At 35.1% G+C, this 24016-nt stretch overlaps 1 protein-coding gene across 1 annotated transcript; it reads left to right on the forward strand.

Annotated features, from left to right (window-relative positions):
* Positions 1-3329: 3329 nt before the first annotated feature.
* Positions 3330-4773, forward strand: LOC119687417 (uncharacterized protein K02A2.6-like). Its single transcript, XM_038101723.1, has 2 exons — positions 3330-3512; positions 4135-4773. The coding sequence occupies exons 1-2, from the start codon at positions 3330-3332 to the stop codon at positions 4771-4773; spliced, it is 822 nt and encodes a 273-aa protein (XP_037957651.1).
* The last annotated feature ends 19243 nt before the right edge of the window (positions 4774-24016 follow it).

Raw genomic sequence — 24016 nt, forward strand, 5'->3', positions numbered from 1 at the left:
CAAAGTTTGTGTAAAACCATTTATGTCGTCGGAAAATCGGTCAAATGAACTTCTTACAATAATTCATAGCGATGTGTGCGGTCCTATGAATAAAAAGTCTTTCTCGGGTTATCAATATTTCGTAACGTTCATAGATGATAAATCCCGTTACGTACAAGTCTATTTATTAAGAAACAAATCCGATGTGTTCGAGATGTTTAAATTGTACAAAGCAAAGGTTGAACGTGAAACAGAAAAGAAAATCAAAATTTTACGTTCTGACAATGGTGGCGAGTATTGTAACCAGATATTTGATAGTTATTTAGCTGAACATGGCATCAAAAAACAAACAACAGTGCCATATACTCCTCAACAGAATGGAGTCGCAGAAAGAGCTAATAGGACCTTAGTGGAGATGGCCAGGAGTATGCTAGTGTTTTCAGGGTTGGATGAAGCATATTGGGCGGAAGCAATCTTAACATCAGTGTACATACGCAACAGATCTATCACAAAAGCTCTGACTGATAAAACACCTTTTGAAATTTGGAGTGGGCGAAAGCCGTCAGTATCACATTTTAGAATTTTTGGATGTCCAGCTGTTGTTCTTGACAAAACCGAGAAACACAAATTTCGTGCTAAGGGCAAAGAAATGATATTTGTTGGATATTCAGATCAATCTAAAGCATATCGCCTAGTTGACAATAATACAAAGAAAGTTGTTGTGAGTAGAGATATCATATTTTTAGAAAATATGATGGAATCACCTAGATCAGAGTACGTATCTTTTGAAATGGAGCCACAGCAGCAATGTGACAATGAAATAAAAGAAATTGCCGAATGCTTACAAGAAGGAGATGAAGAAATTAGTAGTGTAAAGAGTGACATCTCAGAAGATGTAGCAATTGCTAAAACCCAGAAAAGGGTAGCTGGAAGACCTCGTATAGAATACACAGGTAAACCAGGACGTCCGATAAAACGATATAATACTGTAGGTGCATTATCACAACAAAGTATGATAATACCAGACACAGTTCAACAAGCGTTAAGTGGAAAAAATTCTGAAGAGTGGAAAGCGTCAATGGAGGAGGAGTATAATTCATTGGTTAAAAATCAAACGTGGTCTTTAGTCCAACTTCCTAAAGGGCACAAAGCGATTGGATGTCGATGGGTGTTTAATGTAAAACGGGACAAAAACGGTGATATACAGCGTTTTAAATCGCGGTTAGTAGCAAAAGGTTGTAGTCAACAACTAGGTGTGAACTACACTGAAACTTTTTCACCAGTTATTAGGTACGCAACGATTCGTCTTATAATTGCATTGGCAGTCGAACATAATTTATATTTAGATCAAATGGATGTTTCAACAGCCTACTTAAATGGAGATCTTCAAGAATCAGTTTATATGCGACAGCCAGAGGCATTTATCAACAACGAACATCCAAATTATGTATTGAAATTACATAAAGCACTATATGGTCTAAAACAAAGCGGTCGAGAATGGAACAATAAGCTTGATAGTGTGCTCCGAAGTATTGGTTTTTTATCAGGAGAAGCTGATTCGTGTGTTTATACCAGACACGGTACCAATACGTATAATATTATTGCAGTATACGTTGATGATATTTTGTTTGCGAGTTCTTCAAGGAACGAGCTTGATGAGATTAAAGCGCAAATTGCAGATCATTTCGACGTAGTAGACGGGGGTACTTTAAAACATTTCCTCGGTATGGAGATTGACCGAAATGGTGCAACTGGTGATGTGACAGTCTGTCAGCGTCAGTATATTAAAAATTTATTACACCAATATGGCATGGAAAACTGCAGTAAGGTGTCAACGCCATTACCACCAAATTTTCAAGTAGGTTGCAAGAATGAAACATGTAGAAAGGTTGATACTACAGAGTATCAGTCTATGGTGGGTGCACTTATGTATTTGGGTTTGACAACAAGACCTGATATATTACATTCAGTAACAAAACTTTCTCAGCGAAATGTAAATCCACACAGTGAGCATTTAGCGGCATTAAAGCACATATTACGATATTTACAGTATACAGCGAGTTATAAGCTACACTACAAGAAGTCTCAAATACCTATCATGGGCTTTGTCGATGCAGATTGGGCCGGTGATGATACCGACCGAAAATATTTTACGGGTTATGCCTTCGTTGCAGCAAGTTGTGTTTTTTCATGGCAATCACAGAAACAAAGCGTAGTGGCGCTTAGCAGCACTGAGGCAGAGTACATAGGTTTATCAACAGCTGCAAAAGAAGCTGAATATTTACGCAAGTTACTACATCAGATAGGTTTTGCGATTAAACAACCGATAGTGATCAACTCTGACAATCAAAGTGCGCAACATTTGGTAAAAAACCCCACTTATCATGCGAGAAGCAAACATATTGATGTAAGGTACCACCATATTCGTGAGATGTACAAATCTAAGAAAATTGGTTTGAGCTATGTTTGTACCAACGATATGATAGCAGATATCCTTACCAAAAATTTACAAAAAATAAAGCATAAAAAATTTGTAGATGAAATGGGTATTCATTAAGAGAAATTTAATTGTATAGATATCTTGCGTTGAGGAGAAGTGTTAAATATCAACGCATAGTATCTGTCTCATCTATGTAATCCTTGCTTTAGTTTGTAAAAATGTAAATTTCTATTTCTCTATATTCTTTTAGTCTTAATAAAACGTTCATAAAGTAAACACATGTTTTTGGTGATTCTAACAATTCTAACATAATTTTTTTTGGTTAACAAGACTGAATGTTTTATAGTTGAATTTCTCTTTATTCTTTTTGTTGGTTCTGTGTTTATGATCAATATTACAATTTTTTTTTTTCTCTTTTCAATTCTTTTGTTGATGCTTTGTTTAGGGAGTTTTCTTTTACATATATACCAATTATTACCATAATAAGTATAGCAAAGAAAAAAAAAAAAAATATTATATAGGAATTATAGGAATTATATGTATACATGAAATACTTTGTAAATATCTATTTATATAAGAAATATTGTAAATATTCCTACATGAAATAACATAAATAGCTATATTTGAGTAAATATTTTGATAAAATTTTTTTACTAATTTGAAATAATATTATAAGCGTTATAAAACAACTTTCGTATTTATAGTATATAATAATAAAGAAAAAAAAAATTTACAAAAAAAAATATATATATATATTTTTTTTAATTTATTAATTATGAGCTCATGATGAGATATTGCTGAATCAATATAGAGGGGTGGTGTTAGTGCGGCGTTCCAAACATTTTTTTATTTTAAGGCAGGGATTCCTTGAGAAGAAATTGTATTCCTCTATTCTTCACGTGATTTTAAAATGAAGCGTTTTACTGACAGCACGCAAGCATTACCAGATGTATTGCCAGTGTTTCCCACATTGGAAGAAACCGTGACGATGCAGGCTGGTGATGTTGAAACCATCGATTGGGGGATGGAAGAGTCCATCATATCTAAAATGAAAGCAGTGGGGTTGCCCAGAGGTAGAACCAGTGATTTAGGTGTAAGCCTAGCGTATACTGAACTTCCTAAGGCAGCGGTAGTAGTAGTGAACATCAGGAACAAGGCTCTTCCCATCCTATTCGATGAAGATTTTTTTAAGTTTAAGAAACCCAAATAGATAACAGTGGTTTTAATTATAGATTTTTTTTAGGTGTCGAAATATTGAATTAATTTAGGTCAAGTAAAAATGAAGTAGGTAAATAATAGTTTTTTTGTTTTTTACGCATTGAAAAAAGTAGTGTAGTTAGTTTATTATATGAACATAATAATCATTATTTGAATATTATTATATGAATATGAATAAATGTAAAGATGGAATATTAATGAAGTATAGATAAATTTAGTTAAGTTAGGATATGAATTTAAAACATGGCATGAATTTTTTTTTGTTGTTGTCTACAGTGTAGCCTCAGTTGTCAAGAACCCCACCCCAAAACCGGCGAGCATACCGGGCTAGCCACCATGCCATGAGAGGCGACTGAGGGCACTAATTCTAACACAAGGAGGACACAACAACTATCACCACTATTGACACTATAGCAGCTTTGTCAGCAGTTTTTTCATTAGAAGGACTACCTGAAACTATAATTAGTGACAATGGACCTCAGCTAACTTCCGACCAGTTCGCTGAATACTGTGCTCGCAATGGCATAAGTCATGTTAACACAGCACCATTTCACCCAGCATCAAATGGGCTCGCGGAAAGGTTCGTACGTAAATTCAAATCATCCGTTCAAAAGAATATTGATGATGGGTTATCGATTAAATTGGCTTTGGTAAAGTATCTAGCGACATACCGAGCTATTCCTAATGCCGAAGGGAAGTCACCGGCAGAATTGTTACATGGGCGTGCACCACGTACTTTGCTTACACTGTTATCAGCACCACCAAACAACAATAAACCCGTCACTCGTTCAACTAAATTCTCGCCTAACGAAACCGTGTATATTAAACATTATGGTCGAGGTCCGAAGTGGGTGGAAGCAGTCATTATTAAAAACTTAGGATGCATGGTTTATATTGTGAAAACGTCCAACGGTTACGTGAGACGTCATCAAAATCAAATAAAACACCGTTCATCAACGTCAGCAGAAAACAACAGCAAATCTGATTGGTATATGTTGCCAACACCTGTTAGTGAGCAGGAGGATAACAACAACACTAATCACACTAACACTGAAGAGCGTTCTCAGATGACTGAACAGATACCACGTCGAAGCGCTCGTACTCGAGCTCAACCTAATCGTTATCAACCTATTTAAAACTTTTATATATCTTTATACCTTATACATAGAACATATATTTTGAATATATTACTTGAATATATATATTGAATATATTATTTGAATAATATATAATATACATACCTTTAAACCTTATACATAGAACATATATTTCAAATATATTACAATTTTAAGGGGCGAGATGTCATATTCAACAATATTAATAATTATTTTAAATATATAAAGTTGGAAACTCTAGCCTGTAAGTAGTTTAAGTAAATATTGTATAATATAAAAAAATAAAGTTAGTTGATTAAGATAACTCAAACAAAACAATTTCCATGACTATTACGACGGCTTAATTGGCAATGACCTACTTAGACCATTAAAGGCATGCATAAATTACCAGGACAACACGATCCAATTAGGAGGACAAACGTTACCAATCTTCTTTAAAACCAAAGAAGACTTTAACGATAAAACAGAAATAGCACTCATTACAGAATCACTCAAATTTAATCAAGGGAACCTTCAATTCAAATAAAAAAATATAAACCTTTAAGCGAACAACTTCGGACAGACCATCTCAATTCAGAGAAAAAATCATTATTACTATCAGTAATAATGAAACACTGAAACAGTAATAATGAAACATATTTTACCAAGAAAATTATAAACTTTCCTTTACGTCCGCTATAAAACATAAAATAAGAACAACTAATAATGTCCCAATCCACATCAAGTCATATCGGTATCCCTACATTCACAAGAGTGAGGTAGAAAAACAAATTAGTGAAATGTTCAAGAATAAGATAATTCGTCAGAGTAACTCACTATATTCGGCAACTATTTGGATAGTCCCAAAAAAGACGGACGCTAGTGGAATGGAGGCTTGTCATTGACTACCGAAAGCTCAATGAGGTAACCATCGATGACAAATACTCCATCCCTAATATAGACGAAATTCTTGACAAATTGGGAAGATGCAAATACTTTACAACCCTCGACCTGGCAAAGGGATTTCATCAGATTGAAATCGAGGAAGAAGATATTTATAAAACCGCGTTTAGCGTTGATAGAGGACACTATGAATTCTTGAGGATGCCATTTGGACTCATTTTTAACCGCTTACAGGAAGCAACCCTGAAAATCTAACTGGATAAGTCGGAATTTCTGAAAAGGGAAACAGAGTTTATTGGTCATATTGTGACATTGGAAGGGTTAAAACCTAATCCAAGGAAAATTGAATGTGTAGTAAATTTTCCCATACCAAAATCAACAAAACAAATGAAGCAATTTCTCGGTCTAACTGGATACTACAGAATGTTCATTAAAGACTATTCTTTAATCGCCAAACCAATGACCAGATACTTGAAGAAGGACACTAAAATAAATACCTCTGACCCACACTATGTGCAAAGTTTCAACACTCTTAAAACATTGTTGACACATGACCCAATACTAGCATATCCTGAATTTTCAAAAAAATTTACTGTAACAACAGATGCTAGTAACTACGCATTAGGCGCAGTCCTCTCACAAGACAACCACCCGATTTGCTACGCTAGTCGCACACTCAATGAACATGAATTCAACTACAGTACAATAGAGAAGGAACTCTTAGCCATAGTATGGGCGACAAAGTTTTTCAGACCCTACCTCTTCGGACGCAAACCTCTTTTCTACCATACCTCTTCCGACATGGCTCATTTCAATTAAAGAACCCAATTCAAAACTAGTCAGGTGGAGATTAAAACTGTCGGAATTCGACTACGAGATCAAGTACAAAAAGGGAACACAAAATAGCAACGCCGACGCTCTATCAAGCATAGAGTCACTACCCGCTAATATTTATTCATTAGAATCCTGCGAATCAACTATAAAAGAAACAGAATATATATATTCATATATGATACATTCAGGAATGAAATAATTATAAAAAAATCACATCTGGAACAGCTAGGATAAAAAATGAAAGAAAAACTATAAGTCTTAAAGAATTTGATCGAGAAACCGCAATATCTTTGCTAAAAAGTCACTTTAATCCAAATCAATTAAACGCAATTTTAATAGAGAATGAATTCTATGACACCCTCAAAAATACTTATGAAGACCTGCTCTCAAATAATGATAAATTTAAGATCACAATATGTACAAGAATACTAATAGACGTAGAAGAAGAAAATAAATTAACTATTATAATCGAAAAAGAGCACTTATGTAAGAATCATAGAGGCATTCAAGCGGTATACGAGGAATTAAAAAACCAAGTTTACAACCCTCAACTAAAGTTAAGGATTACACAATTTATTAACAATTGTGAAATTTGCACTTCAGAAAAATACGACCGAAAACCACCCAAAATACCTTTCAATATAAGCGAGACCCTCTCTAAACCCCACGAGATTGTACACATTGACGTATTTTACACTCTAAGAAAGAACTCTTTATGACGTTAATCGACAAATTCACGAAATTCGCAGTAACCTACAAAATTAACGGTAGAAGTTGGACGGAATTCAAGACAAAACTACTTCACTATATTAACACATACGAGAAAATTTTGAAAATAGTCGTAGACAACGAATTAGGATTCATTACACTTCGAATAGCAACCACACTTCCGATGCAGACATCGAAAGACTTCATAATACTATTAATGAGCATATACGACTTCTAAGACATGACGACAAAAATAAAAACGAAACAATAGAAGAAAAAATGTTGAGGATAGTAGGCTTTTATAACAACACAATTCACAGTACAACTAAAATATAAGCAATTGACTTTTTAAATGGAAAAATTTACGAAGATAGATACAAAGCGATACATGACCTAATCTCTAGAAATAAAGAAAATCACATAAATAAATTAAATAGGGACAGAGTTGACGTAAAAATAGAGGAAGGGATAAATTATATTAAAGAAATTAGAGGACGTAAAAACCATAGAAAATATAGGAAGATTGTTATGTAGGCCTGAGTAACAAAAAAAAAAATTAGCTTAACTGGAATTAAATATATAGGCATGACATTACCTCGGTTTACCCGCGACGTCCATAAGCACATGCAAAATAAAAAAATGTGTAAAAGCTTTTATAAATTTTTTTTGTTTTGGTTTGTTTTGATCAAAGTGACTGCGAAAGCTTTCGGAGTTGCAGTGATCAATGCTGACAGAGCAATGCACAATGTAAGTAAAATAAGTTATGAGGAAAAAAGTGGGTAATGCAGGTGGTATTTGCGGAATGTACAAAGGAAGGAATGAAAAAAAAAACAGTATTAACATGGGGGTCAAAAAACGGCTTCGAAAATTGTGCGGGCTTTGGGAATCAACGGGATGATGACGAAAACAAATAGGATATCAAAATGGTAGTGCACGGTTCAGGAGCTCTCTTATCTTCTCTTATCTCTTATCTTAATAAAAATCAATTTGTGAAAACTTTGTCTTTTTATTTTTTTAATTAAAAATAACTAAAAGTATTAAAAATCAATTTGTGAAAAACTATATTTTTTTATTTAAATTAAAATTAACTGAGAATATTAAAGATCAATTTGTGAAAACTTATTGTTTTTATTTAAATTAAAAATAGCTGAAAATATTAAAAATCAATTTGTGAAAACCAAGTTTTTTATTTAAATTAAAAATAACTAAAAGTATTAGCAATCAATTTGTAAAAAGATATGTGTTAACTGAAATAATAAGTTTATAAAGATCATTAAAACTTAAATTGCTAAAGGAATTAAAGTGCAAGCTAACATATTTCAGAAGTTAAATATGGCTTAAAGTAATAACTTTTCTGGAAAGTTTTGATTTAAATTAAAATTGAAGCCAGAATAATAACCTAAACAATTACCTCGTAAAAAAAACAAAAAAAAAGGAAGGAAAAAAAAAGAATTTTTTTTTTGAACTAAAACATCAAAGGATTTTGTAAAAGCAGATTATACAGATATCAAAATTGATTGACAACATACAAGATAAACAGCGGTAGCTGCAAGAAGGTGAACATTGCGGTGGCGGTTGCGGTGTTTTCAACATACACGTCAATAACGGTAAATACTACTTTTAGCATAACTGTGACGGCAATTGTGAAGTTGGGGACCCCATAAAGATTTTTTTATACGCATAAGTTAATGATATTTAGTAACACGTTTATTTAAAAATGATTTTATTGTTACAAAAAGTTTGAGATAGTAAATTAGTTAATTTCCTTGTTACAAAAGTTTGCATTGTTAAATCAATTAATTATATAGAAATATTTAAAAAAAATAAGAAAAAAAAAGAAGAAAAAAAAGAAGAAAAAAAAAGAAGAAAAAAAAATTAATTAAATTATTGTAAATTATATTGCTACTTAATAATAGATAGCTATATTAATAATAATATATATATATATTGAATAATATTATGAATAACATTATTTGAAAACTAATATTGCTCAAGGTTTAGAGAAACTAAGAAGAAAAAAAAAAAAGAAAGAACCTTTTCCTGGTATTATTATATGCTATTAAGTTTTTTTTGTTTGTCGGTAGTATTTCTTTTGTTTTTTTTTTGAAATTTTTGTCTAGGTGCAGCGACCGCACGAGTGACCTCATTTGGGCAGTTGTGGTAAGTGCCTAACTAGGCAAGCAAAATCTTTTTACTTCGTACATATACTTTTTTTCCTTTGTTCTTCTTCTTTCTTTTTTTTATTTCGATTTTTGTATTTTATTTATAAAAATGTATCACTTATAAATAGATAAACACTTATTTGTATAGTTTAATTTAGGTATAGATATATGTATATATATATTTTTTTTTAAATTAAAATTTTTTTTTCTTATTTAATTTTTCATTAATAACATACTTAAATTTATAAAGTTGTTATTGTTTATACATAAACTGCTATATTATGAAATAAGAATTATAATTTTTTTGTATATAATTAAAGCTTGGTTGGATTTTGAATAGAAAATAAAAAAAAAAAACAAAATAAAAAAATCAACAAATTCTATTCCTTTTACCTTAGTTGAAATAAGATAAGATGCACGTACAAAAAAATATTGTAAGTTTTGTTATGTTCACAATGCCTAAAAAATAAGTTGCTAAAGGGGTGGTATAGACAGGTGAAATGTGTTCTAGCATTCGACAAATAACTAAAACCAAAATGGACTATGAAGTAAATATGACCGACACGATTGACAGTTTATATTTAACTAAATTTTGTTTACATTTGATTATTTAAGGTTGCTTAAACTAATGCAAAACTTACTAGATAATAACAGACTATTAAGTTAGGGAGTAGTGGTAAAGAAATAGTGAGGCACATCATCACTCATAGGTGTAGTGAGGGACGACTCAGCGTTACCGTACAGACAGTGACCTTGAGAAATAAACTTTACGACTGACAACAACCAAATACATGGCACGAACATTTTTTTTGTTGATGTCAGCGTGGATTACTGATGCCAAGATCCACCCCCAATACCGGCGAGAATTCCGGGCTTGCTACCGTGCCATGGAGGGCATTAGAAGACACGAGGTGAAAACAAGATTGACACTACAAGATACATACAAAAAAAATTGACGAAGATCACATAGAAAATACAAAAACGGGACATAGGTACTACAAAGCTCATATAAAACAAAATAAGAAGTATCAGGATAAAAATAATCCTAAAATAAAAGCTAAATAATGAACAAATCGACATGTACTTTTTCAGATGACACCATGGATTTTGATAATTACATTTCTAACAACCACCAGATTACAATCTATTGACATTCAAGACCTAACTAACAATAACGGATACATACCGATCAAAACAGGAGACCTAAAAGTAATTGACCACTACAACAAAATCCTACACATTGTTAACAAAACCGCCTACACGGACACACTAAACTTAATTCTCCAAAATATACAATCCCTTAAAGTTAACAGAATAGAAACTAAGACGGTATCAGATACCGTAAACAAGAATTTTGGGCTACTAAAAGGAAAAATGGAGAACCTAAATCCTCATTTTAGACAAAAAAGAGGACTAATAAACGTATTAGGAAAAGGACTCAAGTTCATAGCTGACACAATGGACAGTGATGACAAAACCGAAATATGTAAACTCAAATCACTTTATAAAGATGAAGAAGTCTTGACAAACAAAATTAACAACCTGACATTTAACAATTTCATATCCTCCCAAATACAGAACATTACGGATCACATAAATCAAAAACAAACTCTAATAGGAAATTATTTGAATAAATTTAAAAACTTTATAGAAAACAGAATAACTACAATAGAAGAAGAAATTACATTTATAAAACAAGTCTACCAAATCAACAACGATATTTTACTTTTACGAAACCATATCGATGATATTGGACAAATAATATTTTCTAGTAAACTCGGAATAATTCTTACTTAATTCAGTGGCTACCGACTGGTTTCCTTCTGGCTTTTTTTGCGCGTTTTATAATTCAACTCTTTTTTATCGTCTTGTTTTGTACATTGTAAATATTTGTTATTCTTATTGAAAATAAAGTGTGTGGTAAAACCCACATAATTGGTGACCCCGACGCAAAATAAACACATAATTGGAAGCAGCGCAAGTTATTCATTTATTTCATAGAGTCAAAACAAACTTACACAATTGTAAAAACACGAAAAATTAAAATACGAAAATGCAACCATGAGTGTGCAAAAATAGCAAATCGAGCGTTTGACGTTTAAAGAGGAGTATGGCGAAATACGACGCGTAGAGTGGAGGTTTTTTTTGGTTGCTTTGGAGCGAATGAAATAATATATATATTAAAAACTGCTACTATCAATATAATAAATAAACTAGGTTAAAATCTTAAAAGCTTTGCAAACTGTTTTATTTTACAATAACTTAACAAAAATCAGAAGTGGGATAAACAGCGCCTAGCCGAAACGTGTGAGTGTGTTCTTGGGAGCGCTAGCGCTTCAACACATTAACATGCGCGAAAGCGAAGTTAAGGTATAAAGAAAAACAAAACGAAACGGGAACGAAATTTGTTGTTTATAAATTAACGGCGGTAATAAAATGAGAATGGTGAAGTTGAAGGATATGCGTTTAAGCGAGCTGAAGGAGGCGTTGGAGGAAGAAGGTTTAGATACGACGGGCAACAAAGCGCAGTTAGTATTGCGTCTGACAGAGCACCTGAAAGCAGACGAAATCCGCGAGCCGGTAGATGTGATCAATTCACGAATAGATAATATGGAACGAATGATTCAACAACTTGTAATGGGCATAGAAAACATGACACGAAGTAAACCTACGGAAAACGTGAGCGAAAAAAATGAAAATCAGAAGACGGAAATTACATCTACAGTGGTTAACGATTTACCACAACATGGGTCGGTAAAAGATATCAGCGAAACGATACCCGTGTTCGATCCAACAGATAAAAATGGTCTTACGGTTGGACAATTTATCAATCGCGTCGAAAGATCTCTTAATGCATTCCAATGGAATGAAAAACAACTATTGCTAGCCGTTTATGGAAAGTTAAAAGGAGTAGCGCGGTTGTGGCTGGATTCTCTACAAGAATTTGATAGCGAGTGGAGAAGTTTTTCGAATAAGTTGCGTGCAGAATTTGATGTAAAATGTGACGAAGCTGACATTAATTTTGAATTGAGTCAAGCGGTACGTAATGTTAATGAAGGCATCATTGACTATTGTTTTCAAATTGCGGCACTTGGCCGACGATACAAGATAAGTGATAGTGCCATTATAAAATATACTCGCAATGGACTAAACGACACTAAATTGCAAGCGGCAATCGCACCGCTACGGTTTAATAATTTAAAAGATTTTCGCGAAGGTATTGAGGACTTTTTACGCAATATGCAACATGGAACGAACAAAATAGCTTTGGCAAATTCATCGTCAAATCCGATAATAAATTCGAGCGTAAGTGTAGACGCAAATGAAAACTCCGGACAGAAACAGTTTAGAACAGAACCGAAGGTTAGAGCTTGCTTCAATTGCGGTGAAGCGGGACATTTTTCGCGCGAATGTTCAAAGCCACAACGTAGACAACGGTGTAACAAGGTACGACTAACTGAAGGGGTTAGGGCCCAACTTGCCGTCGACAGTGTACGCCAACTAATATATTTTTATGTAGTGGACGATAAAATGTTGACAACCGATATATTGCTAGGCCATGATGTTGTGTCAAATGATGTGGTCGTACAAATTCAGCGCGATACGTTTACCTTAGAGAAAACGCCAAGACCCTTAAGAGTAAGAATAACTACGCGGGACCCTATATTAACGAACGAAATCAATTGTGGAAGCGATAACGATGCAATACGACGAGACTTGTGCAATCTCATTAATAGTAATAGAGACGTATTCGCCACAAGCTTGAGCGAAATAGGCAAAACGGGTTTAACGAAAATGAAAATTACATTAACAACCGATCAACCAATTGTACAAAAGCCGTATCGGGTACCAGCACCAAAACGGTCGGTGGTGGCAACAATGGTAAATGACCTTTTGGAAAACGGTATCATCCAGAAGTCAGAATCTACGTATGCCAGCCCTATTGTTTTAGTCAAGAAAAAGAATGGCGAATATCGCTTATGCGTTGATTATCGGCGTATCAACAACAACACGATCAAAGAAATATTTCCCACCCCAAGTATCGAAGAACGGCTGCAAGAAGCGAAACAATATACTTATTTCACAACCCTTGATCTTAACTCAGGGTATTATCAAATACCAATAGCGGAAGAAAGCAGAAAATATACTGCATTTATAACGACAGACGGGTTGTATGAATTCAAACGTATGCCTTTCGGACTCAAGAATGCTCCGGCGGTATTCCTGCGTACGATGGCCAAGGTCAAAGAAATGACTCATCCTGGCGATATGGTGGATTTTATGGACGACATTGGCGTAGGCGGAAATACGGCAGACGAAATGTTTAGTAAATTACAACGAGTATTCAATGCATTACGTGAGGCGAAATTGACACTAAATATAAAAAAATGCAGATTCCTAAATCGAGAGATCGAGTTTCTGGGTCATAAATTAACTTCAGACGGCATTAGCCCTGGTACAGCAAAAACTTTAGCAGTCGAAAACTTCGCAAGGCCCCGAAACCAAACGGAAGTACGACAATTTTTGGGTTTAAGCGGTTACTTTAGGAAATTTGTTCCAGGTTATGCGATCGTGAGTAAACCATTGCGACAGCTTTTGCATAAAGGCGTAAATTTTGAGTGGGGTAACGAGCAAGAGGGGTCATTCAATGAACTGAAATCGACATTAACGAGGAAGCCAGTTATGACTGCTTATCGATCGGATGCTGAGCATCAAGTACATACTGACGCAAGCTCAATTGGGTTAGCAGGCGTGCTGTTACAAAATGAGATGGGCGAATGGAAACCGGTCGTGTACTACAGCAGATCGACAACGATAGATGAACAAAAGTTCCACAGCTACGAGCTGGAAACATTAGCCGTTGTCGAAACTCTGGAGAGATTGCGTTATTACGTATACGGTAAACCGATCACGGTGGTGACAGACTGCAGTGCATTAAAAACAACGATGCAAAAACGCGAGCTAATTCCAAGAATAGCCAGGTGGTGGTTACGTATACAAGATTTTGATATAAATATAGAACATAAAAGTGCGAAACGAATGGAACACGTGGACGCACTAAGTCGAAATCCGTTACTAAATGTTTATGAAGGCGACACAGCGGACATGCGTACGTTCAAGGTTGGACTAAACGAATACGACTGGTTGTTTGCGATGCAATTACAAGACGTAAACCTTCAGAAAATCGTGGCTGACGTGCAACGCGAAAATGGACTTGAAAGCGATGGTTATAAAATACATAACGGTCGGCTGTATCGTATGGTTGATGATAAGCTTTTATGGGTCGTGCCGAAACGTTTAAGACATCGAGTTCTTCGGGACTGTCATGATAGCGCAGGACACATGAGCGTTGAAAAGACGATAAACCGAATTAAAACCCATCTATGGTTTCCACGAATGCGAAACTTCACAAAGAATTATATTAAATCTTGTGTTGAATGTGCGTATAATAAACAGCCAGGGGGAAAAAGGGAAGGAATTTACCATTTCGATAAAATAGAACCTGTACCATTCAAGACCATACATATGGATCACTTAGGACCATTTCCTAAAAGTGTGAAACGAAATGAATATCTACTCGTTATAGTAGATGCTTTTACGAAATTTACCGTACTAAAGCCAGTTAAAAGTACCGCGACAAAGCACGTACTCAGCGCATTAAATGAAGTTATAAGTTACTGTGGAATGCCAACGAAAATAATTACTGATCGAGGGACTGCGTTCACAGCGAAAGATTTCGAGAGGTTTTGTACTCGGAACCATATTCGACATATTAAAAATGCAGTAAGAACTCCACGAGCAAATGCTCATGCCGAACGGACTAATCGAACAATATTATCGATGCTGTTACCAACAAATACGGTTGACAAACGATGGGACGAAAATATGGTAAGATTGCAATGGTGCCTAAATACGATGGAGAATGCGACAACGAAATGCACACCGTACGAGTTGCTGTATGGTTATCAACCTCGTGATATACTTCAGAACGCATTAATTCTAACTCTACATAACGACGACACTCTGACTACTGATCAATTAACGGATTTACGCAGAACGATTGCAGAACGAATTACTGATGAGCGAGCTAAAGCTAAAAGCCGATACGACAAGCGGTACTTACAGCCAACGAAATTTCAAGAGGGTGATCTAGTATTAGTCCAAAACGAGCCGTATAGCACGGGTGAGTCGAGGAAACTAGAGCCGCGTTATAAAGGCCCCTTCATTATTACTAAAGTACTCGACAAAGACCGATATGTAGTCAACGATTTACCCAACTCCAAACGAACACAGCGGCAGTACACCTCGGTGTATTCGTTCGATAAGATCAAGCGATGGTGTCAGTTGCCTTACGATGACAGTAGCAGCGAGGCTGATAACGACGATGATGACGACAATGATAACGTTGCCGAATCGACGGACAAAGCGGGGTCGCTTTGAGATGTCAGGAGGCCGACTGTAAAAACACGAAAAATTAAAATACGAAAATGCAACCATGAGTGTGCAAAAATAGCAAATCGAGCGTTTGACGTTTAAAGAGGAGTATGGCGAAATACGACGCGTAGAGTGGAGGTTTTTTTTGGTTGCTTTGGAGCGAATGAAATAATATATATATTAAAAACTGCTACTATCAATATAATAAATAAACTAGGTTAAAATCTTAAAAGCTTTGCAAACTGTTTTATTTTACAATAACTTAACACAATGTTGGGCGAAACAAAGCAGAACAAAGAAGCAGAAACGTCTAATGCCGACAAAGAAACAACAGCAAAGTCAGCAGCTGTAGACACGAATTTCACAACAGTAAAAAATGATATTAATGCAGTGAAGTTAACAAATTTGCCCTCATTTTTGCAAACTGACCCGGAATTATGGTTTACTCAAGCGGACGGATTACTACACATCAATCGCATCACTTCTGACCTATCCAAATTCTACACGGTAATCACAGCATTAGACGGCGAAACGCTTCGTCAAGTTTCAGACATAACAAAAAATCCACCAGCTACGGGTAAATATGAAACGTTGTAAAATGAATTAATTTCACTATTTAGGGAGTCGCGTCAGAAACAATTGATTAAATTGCTAACGGATTTAGACATGTCTAACAAGCATCCAACGCAGTTGCTTCGAGAGATGAGAGATCTGGCAGCATCAAATCTGTCTGAAGACGCTTTGTCAGCACTATGGTTCTAACGATTGCCTAGCAACATTTGTTGCATCTTATCTGCGTGTAGCTCCAAGGATGTTAATCAAATGGCCGAATTGGCAGACAGAATAACTGACAATATGCCCACTCCCCATTATGTTATGGCTACCGCATCTGCAATTAACCGACACAGTAACACAGAGGAATCAACATTGAAGGCGCGTGTGACAGCGTTAGAAATATCACTGCAACAAGTGGTAAGTAAGCTAAGTGAAATAGCAATAGAGCTCAGACGACCAGCAAACTCAGAGGGGCGAAGCAGGGCTCGCAGTTCTAGCAGAACTCAGTTTAAAAGTCAGCGCGACGATCGAAAAGCTATTATCACATTAAATTTGGAACAGTTGCAACTAAAGCTTAAAACCATGCGAGTTCGGTGGCCAAACAACTGATATCAAGCAGAAGGAAAACTTAAATCGTTGTCGTCCACAAGTGCAGTAAACGACAACGTGCGGGAACACTGCACTGAAGAAGCTCGTTTACATGTGATTGATCGTATCTCAAATATGAATTTTCTAATTGACACCAGATCGGCCGTATCCATTATTCCTTTAACAGCAATCACAGTAAAATGCAACCTAGTACCAGATGATCTAAAATTATTCGCAGCAAATAATTCATTTATTAACACGTACGGTACTAAGAGACTTAGCGTCAATCTTGGTTTACGACGCAATTTCAATTGGAACTTCATTATAGCAGACGTCAAATGTCCAATCTTGGGCGCAGATTTTCTGGCGGAATATGGTCTAATTCCAGACATAAAATCAAGACGTTTATTAGACCCGCTTACTACATTGTCGTCATCTGGTGCAGTTGAAACCACATCGATACATTCGGTATACACATTGGATCCAAACTCAAAATTCTTTGCAATCGTCAACAAATACATTGATTTGTGCAGTGCAAATAACTATAGCCTCCCTGACGCATCTGTAGTCTGTCATCAAATAGTCACTGATGGTCAGCCAGTACATGAAAGGTCACGCCGTTATTCAACGGAAAAAATAAAGCAATTCGCGAAGAATTTTCAACGCTGTTGGAACAGGGAATTATTCGTCCGTCAAACAGTCCGTGATCGAGTCCAATTCACCTGGTCAAAAAGAAAACAGGTGCCTGGAGAGCCTGCGGTGACTTCAAAAAGCTAAATACGCAAACGAAACCAGATCGGTACCCGATACCATACCTAGATCAAGTAACGGAAAAACTACATGCTAGCAAATTATTTTTAAATATTGATATACACAGAGCGTACTATAACATACCGATGCAAGCTGATGACATATGCCAAACCGCAGTAAGTACATCCATTGGGTTATTTGAATTTGTAGTCATGCCGTTTAGTCTTAAAAACGCTACGCAAACCTTTCAAAGATATATGGATTCATTGTTCAGGAAAATGCCATTTGTCTTCTGCTACCTTGACGATATTTTAATATTCTCAGAAAGTGAACAGCAGCATTTAGAACAGTGACGATTGCTCTAAGGTGCGGAGGTGTGCAGTGAACACCCTAACATAATTTGCAAAATGTCAAATAACATAGGTATATAAATTTATTAGGTATCTTCACATCAAGAATTATTATTAATTATTACATTTCCATATACATATATATTCTAAAAGTTTTAGCAAAAACAATTAAATATAATTGTCTATGAAAACTCAATCAATTTGCTTCTGTTAGCTGCTATACTTGTTAGGTGTGCTCATATATTTGCAGCTCAAATCACAAAACATTTCTACTTTATTTCGTCTCTCCCCTTTGTGTGCAAAGAAGTTGGCCGCACATTCATACGTTGCATATAAACAAAATAATGTGCGTGTGCTCCCGTTTGTAATATCAGAGATAGAGATTTATATAGTGGGAATTGTATGAGAGTAATTTTCTGTTCTATTCGAATATCAACTGCATGCATACGAATCCAACATGATGATTTGCCAAAGTGGTTGCATGAGTAGCTGAAGTTTGCAGCTCATCTCGCCATACATTTCTATCACATTTCGTCTCTCCCCTTTTAACAGTAGCACCAACGAATTTCTATTGCTCACTGTGCGGAGTACTTGTCCGCACATTTATACGTTGCAAGTGGGTTTGATTTTGTTTGATCACTGCATAAAGATGTATGGTTCTGAGTTAAAACCCTTTTGTTTGAAAAAAGTTGGTTTGATGTTACAAGTATATGAAAAGTTTTGTTTCTTCCATATTGATATAATATTAAACTTGTATATAAATTATTAATTTAATTTGTTTAATATGTTATTTTGTTAATGAATAGTTAATATAATATTGCGAATATATTGTTGCCTAATATAATATGGTTATTATTAATAAAACATCTCATATATTTTAATTTAAGTGGTACATGTAAAAAAAACATTAAAGAAGAGCCGCACACCCTTCCAGATAGGGCACGCGTCGTCACTGATTTAGAACATGTAGAAGCAGTACTAAAAACACTAAATAAGGCCAATTCAGGAAAATGCCATTTATCTTCTGCTACCTTGACGATATTTTAATATTCTCAGAGAGTGAACAGCAGCATTTGGAACATGTAGAAGCAGTACTAAAAACACTAAATAAGGCCAAGCTTGTCATAGACACCGCCAAGTGCGAATTCGGAGTTTCAAAACTAAGTTGTTTAGGGTATGATGTATCAGTCGTTGGTATCAGCCGGCCTGCAGAACGAGTAAGAGTAATTAATGAATACATGAAGCCAAAGACAGTAAAAGAAATTCGTAGTTTTTTGGGAATCCTAAATTATTACCGCAAGTGCATTCCACAGCCCGCTAAATTACAAGCACCCTTAAATTAGCTATTAAGAAATTCAAAAAAGAATGACAACACGCCTATAACATGGACTGCTATGTTAGATGCAGCGTTTAAAATCTGTAAAACAAGTGTAACCGCGTTACCGAAATTAATATTTTTGTCTCCATTAAGTGCAATTCGATTGACATCGAATGCATCAAGCAACGCAGTTGGTGCAGTACTGGAACAGCAAGAAGGTGATGTTTGGCGACCGGTTGCGTTTTTCTCTTCGAAGCTCAAGGCAGCGCAGAAGAATTACAGCACTTACGACAGAGAGTTGCTAGCTATATATTTAGCCATCAAAAATTTTAGACATTTACTGAAAGGTAGAAATTTTACAATTCATATAGATCACAAACCGCTCATTTATGCATTCCAATAAAAAGCATATAAAGTTTCACCACGTCAACTACGACAACTGAGTTTTATTGCAGAGTTTACAACAAACATATCATACATAGATGGTAATGACAACATGTGGCTGATATTTTATCCATAATTTATGCAATTAATATGCCTACGGTTATAGATCTCGAGATGTTTAGCAACCATCAAAAAATAGATGAAGAGCTTAAGCAGCTATTAAATTCAGATTCAGCACTCCAATTACAAAAACTTTTTTTACAACCCGATGTGTCAACCTTTTGTGATGTGTCAACAGGAATCATCAGACCATATATTCCATCATCACTTCGAAAGAAAACATTTGACACAGTGCACTCCTTAGCACATGCTGGCACTAAGTCAACGACAAAATAACTATGCAGCAAGTACGTGTGGCTATCAATCCGAAAAGATGTAGCGAATTGAGTACGATCGTGCCAAAGTTGTCAACAAGCAAAAATAAACAGGCATAATAAACTTACGCCACAAGCTTTCAGTCCATTTGATCAGCGATTCGATCATGTACATTTGGACTTAATAATACTTCCCGAATGTGACGGTTACAGATATGCACTAACCATGATGGACAGATTTACACGATGACCAGCAGCCGTTCCGTTGAAAGATATCAGCGCCGATACAGTCGCAGAAAACACACTGGATATCGCGATTTGGGTCCCCGAAAATCATAACAACTGATCAAGGAACCCAGTTCGAAACAGCTTTATTCAAAGCGCTAGTAAATCGTTTAGGCACGCAAAAAATACGTACATCTCCGTATCACCCAGGATCTAACGGGTTAATTGAGCTATTTCATCGCACTTTAAAAACAGCACTTATGTCATGACCTCAACACGCTTGGATACAATTGTTACCATCAGTTTTCCTAGGACTTCGATCCTTTTATAAAGAAGATATCAACACTTCAGCAGCTGAAATGCTATATGGAACAACATTACGTCTACCAAGAGAATTCTTTGTGGAAAGTAACACGCGAGCACATCGAGCAAGTGCGACCAGTTCCGACGTCCAATCATTCCAGCAAAGCAATATTCGTTCACAAAGCATTGGACAATGCGTCTCATGTATTCGTAAGGGCAGACCATGTAAGGAAATTTTTAGAGCTGCCATACACAGGACCACATAAGGTAATTAAAAAAATCAACGACAGACTTTTTACGGTTGACGTACGCGGTAAGCAGGTTAACTTATCAATAAACAAATTGAAACCGGTTTTTTTCGAGCCAGCAGTAATCGAACCCAAGTTTGCAGAAGTCGACGTAGATTGCAGACCTGTAAACAAAGGAAAACTCACGGAAACGAAGAAGCAAGTAACCTTTAATGTGAAAGATCCTTTAGAGTAGCAGGGGGAAGTACTGTGGCGAACTCGCCACACACACTGCAGCACCCTCTGTGTGTGAATGCACACGCTTTCGCGCCATCTGTAGGCAAAAGAACCTTTTTCAAGCAGCAGCTTATTTCAGTGGCTACCGACTGGTTTCCTTCTTCCTTTTTTTGCGCGTTTTATAACTCAACTCTTTTTTATCGTCTTGTTTTGTACATTGTAAATATTTGTTATTCTTATTGAAAATAAAGTGTGTGGTAAAAACCCACATACCTAATGCCACAACTAAAGTAAAAGAAAAATCGAATATGACTGCAGTAAACGGACGTAGTACAACACTGGTAGTAAACGTACGTTGTACAGCACGGGACAAGAAAAGAGCAGCTGACAGAAAAAGGGCGGCAAGATAAGCGGTTGTGTAAGATTAATAATTATTGTGTTGTATTGTAATTAGAGAAATAAAGTCAATTGAATATAATATAGACCTGTATCTATGTGTAACTAGCAAAGTTACTACAAAGACATTCGCTAATTTCAAATTAGAATCACTATACTTAGAACAAATCAAACATGTAAAATACATTGAACAAATACAATATCAAACAAAAAAAATCAAATCTAATAAGCATAAGCATAGATATAATAATTGTTTTGATCATCATAATATTAATGATTTTTACGATATCACTATATTGCATATTTCGTCGGAACCTCAATCCAATGGTGGGGGTGTTATATTAAAACCCCTTAATATAATATGACCACTAAGTCCACTAATAATTCTAATTAATTTACCAAAATTGCAAAACAATTCTTTGGGCCAATAAACTTTAATAATCCTAATTAATTTTCCAAAATTGCAAAACAATTCTTTGGGCTAATAAACTTTAATAATTCTAATTAATTTACCAAAATTGCAAAACAATTCTTTGGAATTATTTTGCAAATAATAAACTTACAAGCAACTGACCAAATATGCAATATAGACAAAATGATTAACATAAGTGGCGGGTGCCAGCCAGCAAGCGAGCAGTCTGTCTCTGAGTGTTAATCGTGAAAGGTAGAAAATAAGTTTAAAGTGTAATAATTAAATACAACAATTAAATAAAGATTAATAAAAAAAAAAGAAAATACTTTTTTTTATTCTTTTCGAAAAACTCGAAACAAAAGTATTAATCTCAGCAAGAGGCAGACAGCTTTACATGGCATTTCAGAATGATCTTGACATTATTTCCTCAGGTCAACCAACGTATTGGCCAACTGATCAACATAAAATACCTGACTTGATTGACTTTGGTGTTATTAGAGAACTAAGTAGAAAAGATATAACTGCAGTACCATCATTTGATCTATCCTCAGATCATTCTCCGGTCATTTTAACTTTATTAAAACTAAATAGAATCGATACAGAATGTCAGATCAGCAAAAAAAATTTTCAACTGGTCCCATTACATTAACATAATGCAGAACCGCATATGTCAAATTACAGCTCTTAGATGTCATTCAAGTATTGATAAAGCGGTAAAATTACTGAATAAAACAATAACCAATGCGATAAAAGATGTTTCAAGTTACAGAAGCATCACTCGTTCGAAAGTTATTTTTCACAATGAAATTGAGAAGTTAATTTTAGTAAAGCGACAAGCAAGACGTGAATGGCAAAAGTTTCGTTCTCCTAACGCTAAACAAAGACTTAATGAAGTCTCTAAATTACTTAAAGATACACTCAACAATCATAGAAACTGGGCAGTACAGCACTATTTAGAGAATATTGGACCTAATAAAGAAAACAATTATACTTTTTGGAAAACATCTAAAAAATTAAAAATACCTATTCAAAATGATCCTCCCATCCGAAAACTAGACGGAACATGGGCTAAACGTGATGAAGAAAAGGGATATGTTCTAGTTAATCACTAAAAATCAGTATTTCAACCAAATCCAGAAGTCGTCAACTTCCAACCTAGAGTTCATTTTCCAGTAAAGGTGAAAGCTCCAATTAAACTAAGTATTTATGAAGTAAAAGAAGCAATTCAAACAAATTCAAATCCTAAGAAGGCACCAGGTCCTGATCATATTACAGACAAAATGATAAAACTTTTCCCTGACAAGGTAATTTTATTTTTAACTATAATATTTAATAGCATTCTTGCGACTGGCTATTATCCAAAGCAATGGAAAGTTTCTCTGATAAAAATGATTCCAAAACCAGGAAAGGACCCAACAATCGCTTCTTCTTACAGGCCGATAAGTCTTCTTCCTCATTTATCGAAGATCTTCGAAAGAACAATTTTAGCTAAATTGAAACCTTATATAATGCATCATAAAATAATACCTAATCACCAATTTGGTTTCTGGAAAAATCACGGAACAATTGGACAAGTCCACAGAATTGCAAGTGAAATCCACACTGCCTTCCAGGAGAAAAAATATTACACTGCCATTTTTCTGGACGTTGCTCAAGCTTTCAACAAGGTTTGCCATAAAGGCTTACTTGCGAAAATCAAATTAAAACTTCCTGAAAACATGCATCGGTTATTTCTTTCATACTTAACTTCTAGAAAATTTCGTTTGAAACATAACTCTTTTACTTCAAGAGAAGTTGAAATAATGACAGGTGTTCCCCAGGGAAGTGTTTTTGGGCCGCTTTTATATTTACTATACACAGCCGATCTTCCTCTCTTTTCTAACCATAAAATCTCAACTTTTGCAGACGATACTGCAATCCTTAGTGTACATAGAAACCCCAAAATGGCCTCTCAGAATTTGTCACTTCATCTGTGTCTTATTGAGAAGTGGTTGGCCAAATGGAAGATAAGACTTAATGAATCAAAAAGTGTTTAAATAACGTTTGTACTAAGAACAACACACCAATTCCTCAAGCAAACGACGTAAAGTATCTTGGCATTCATCTTGATAGAAGGTTGACTTG

This window comes from Teleopsis dalmanni, chromosome 1 (assembly GCF_002237135.1).
Source record: "Teleopsis dalmanni isolate 2A chromosome 1, ASM223713v2, whole genome shotgun sequence".
Taxonomy (NCBI): Eukaryota; Metazoa; Arthropoda; class Insecta; order Diptera; family Diopsidae; genus Teleopsis; species Teleopsis dalmanni.

Bases quoted from the DNA above. Each gene is read 5' to 3' on its own strand.
- LOC119687417 (XM_038101723.1), top strand. From the start codon at position 3,330: ATGAAGCGTTTTACTGACAGCACGCAAGCATTACCAGATGTATTGCCA. The intron at 3,513-4,134 runs GTAAGCCTAGCG...ACTTCCGACCAG, and splicing joins GTAGAACCAGTGATTTAGGT to TTCGCTGAATACTGTGCTCG.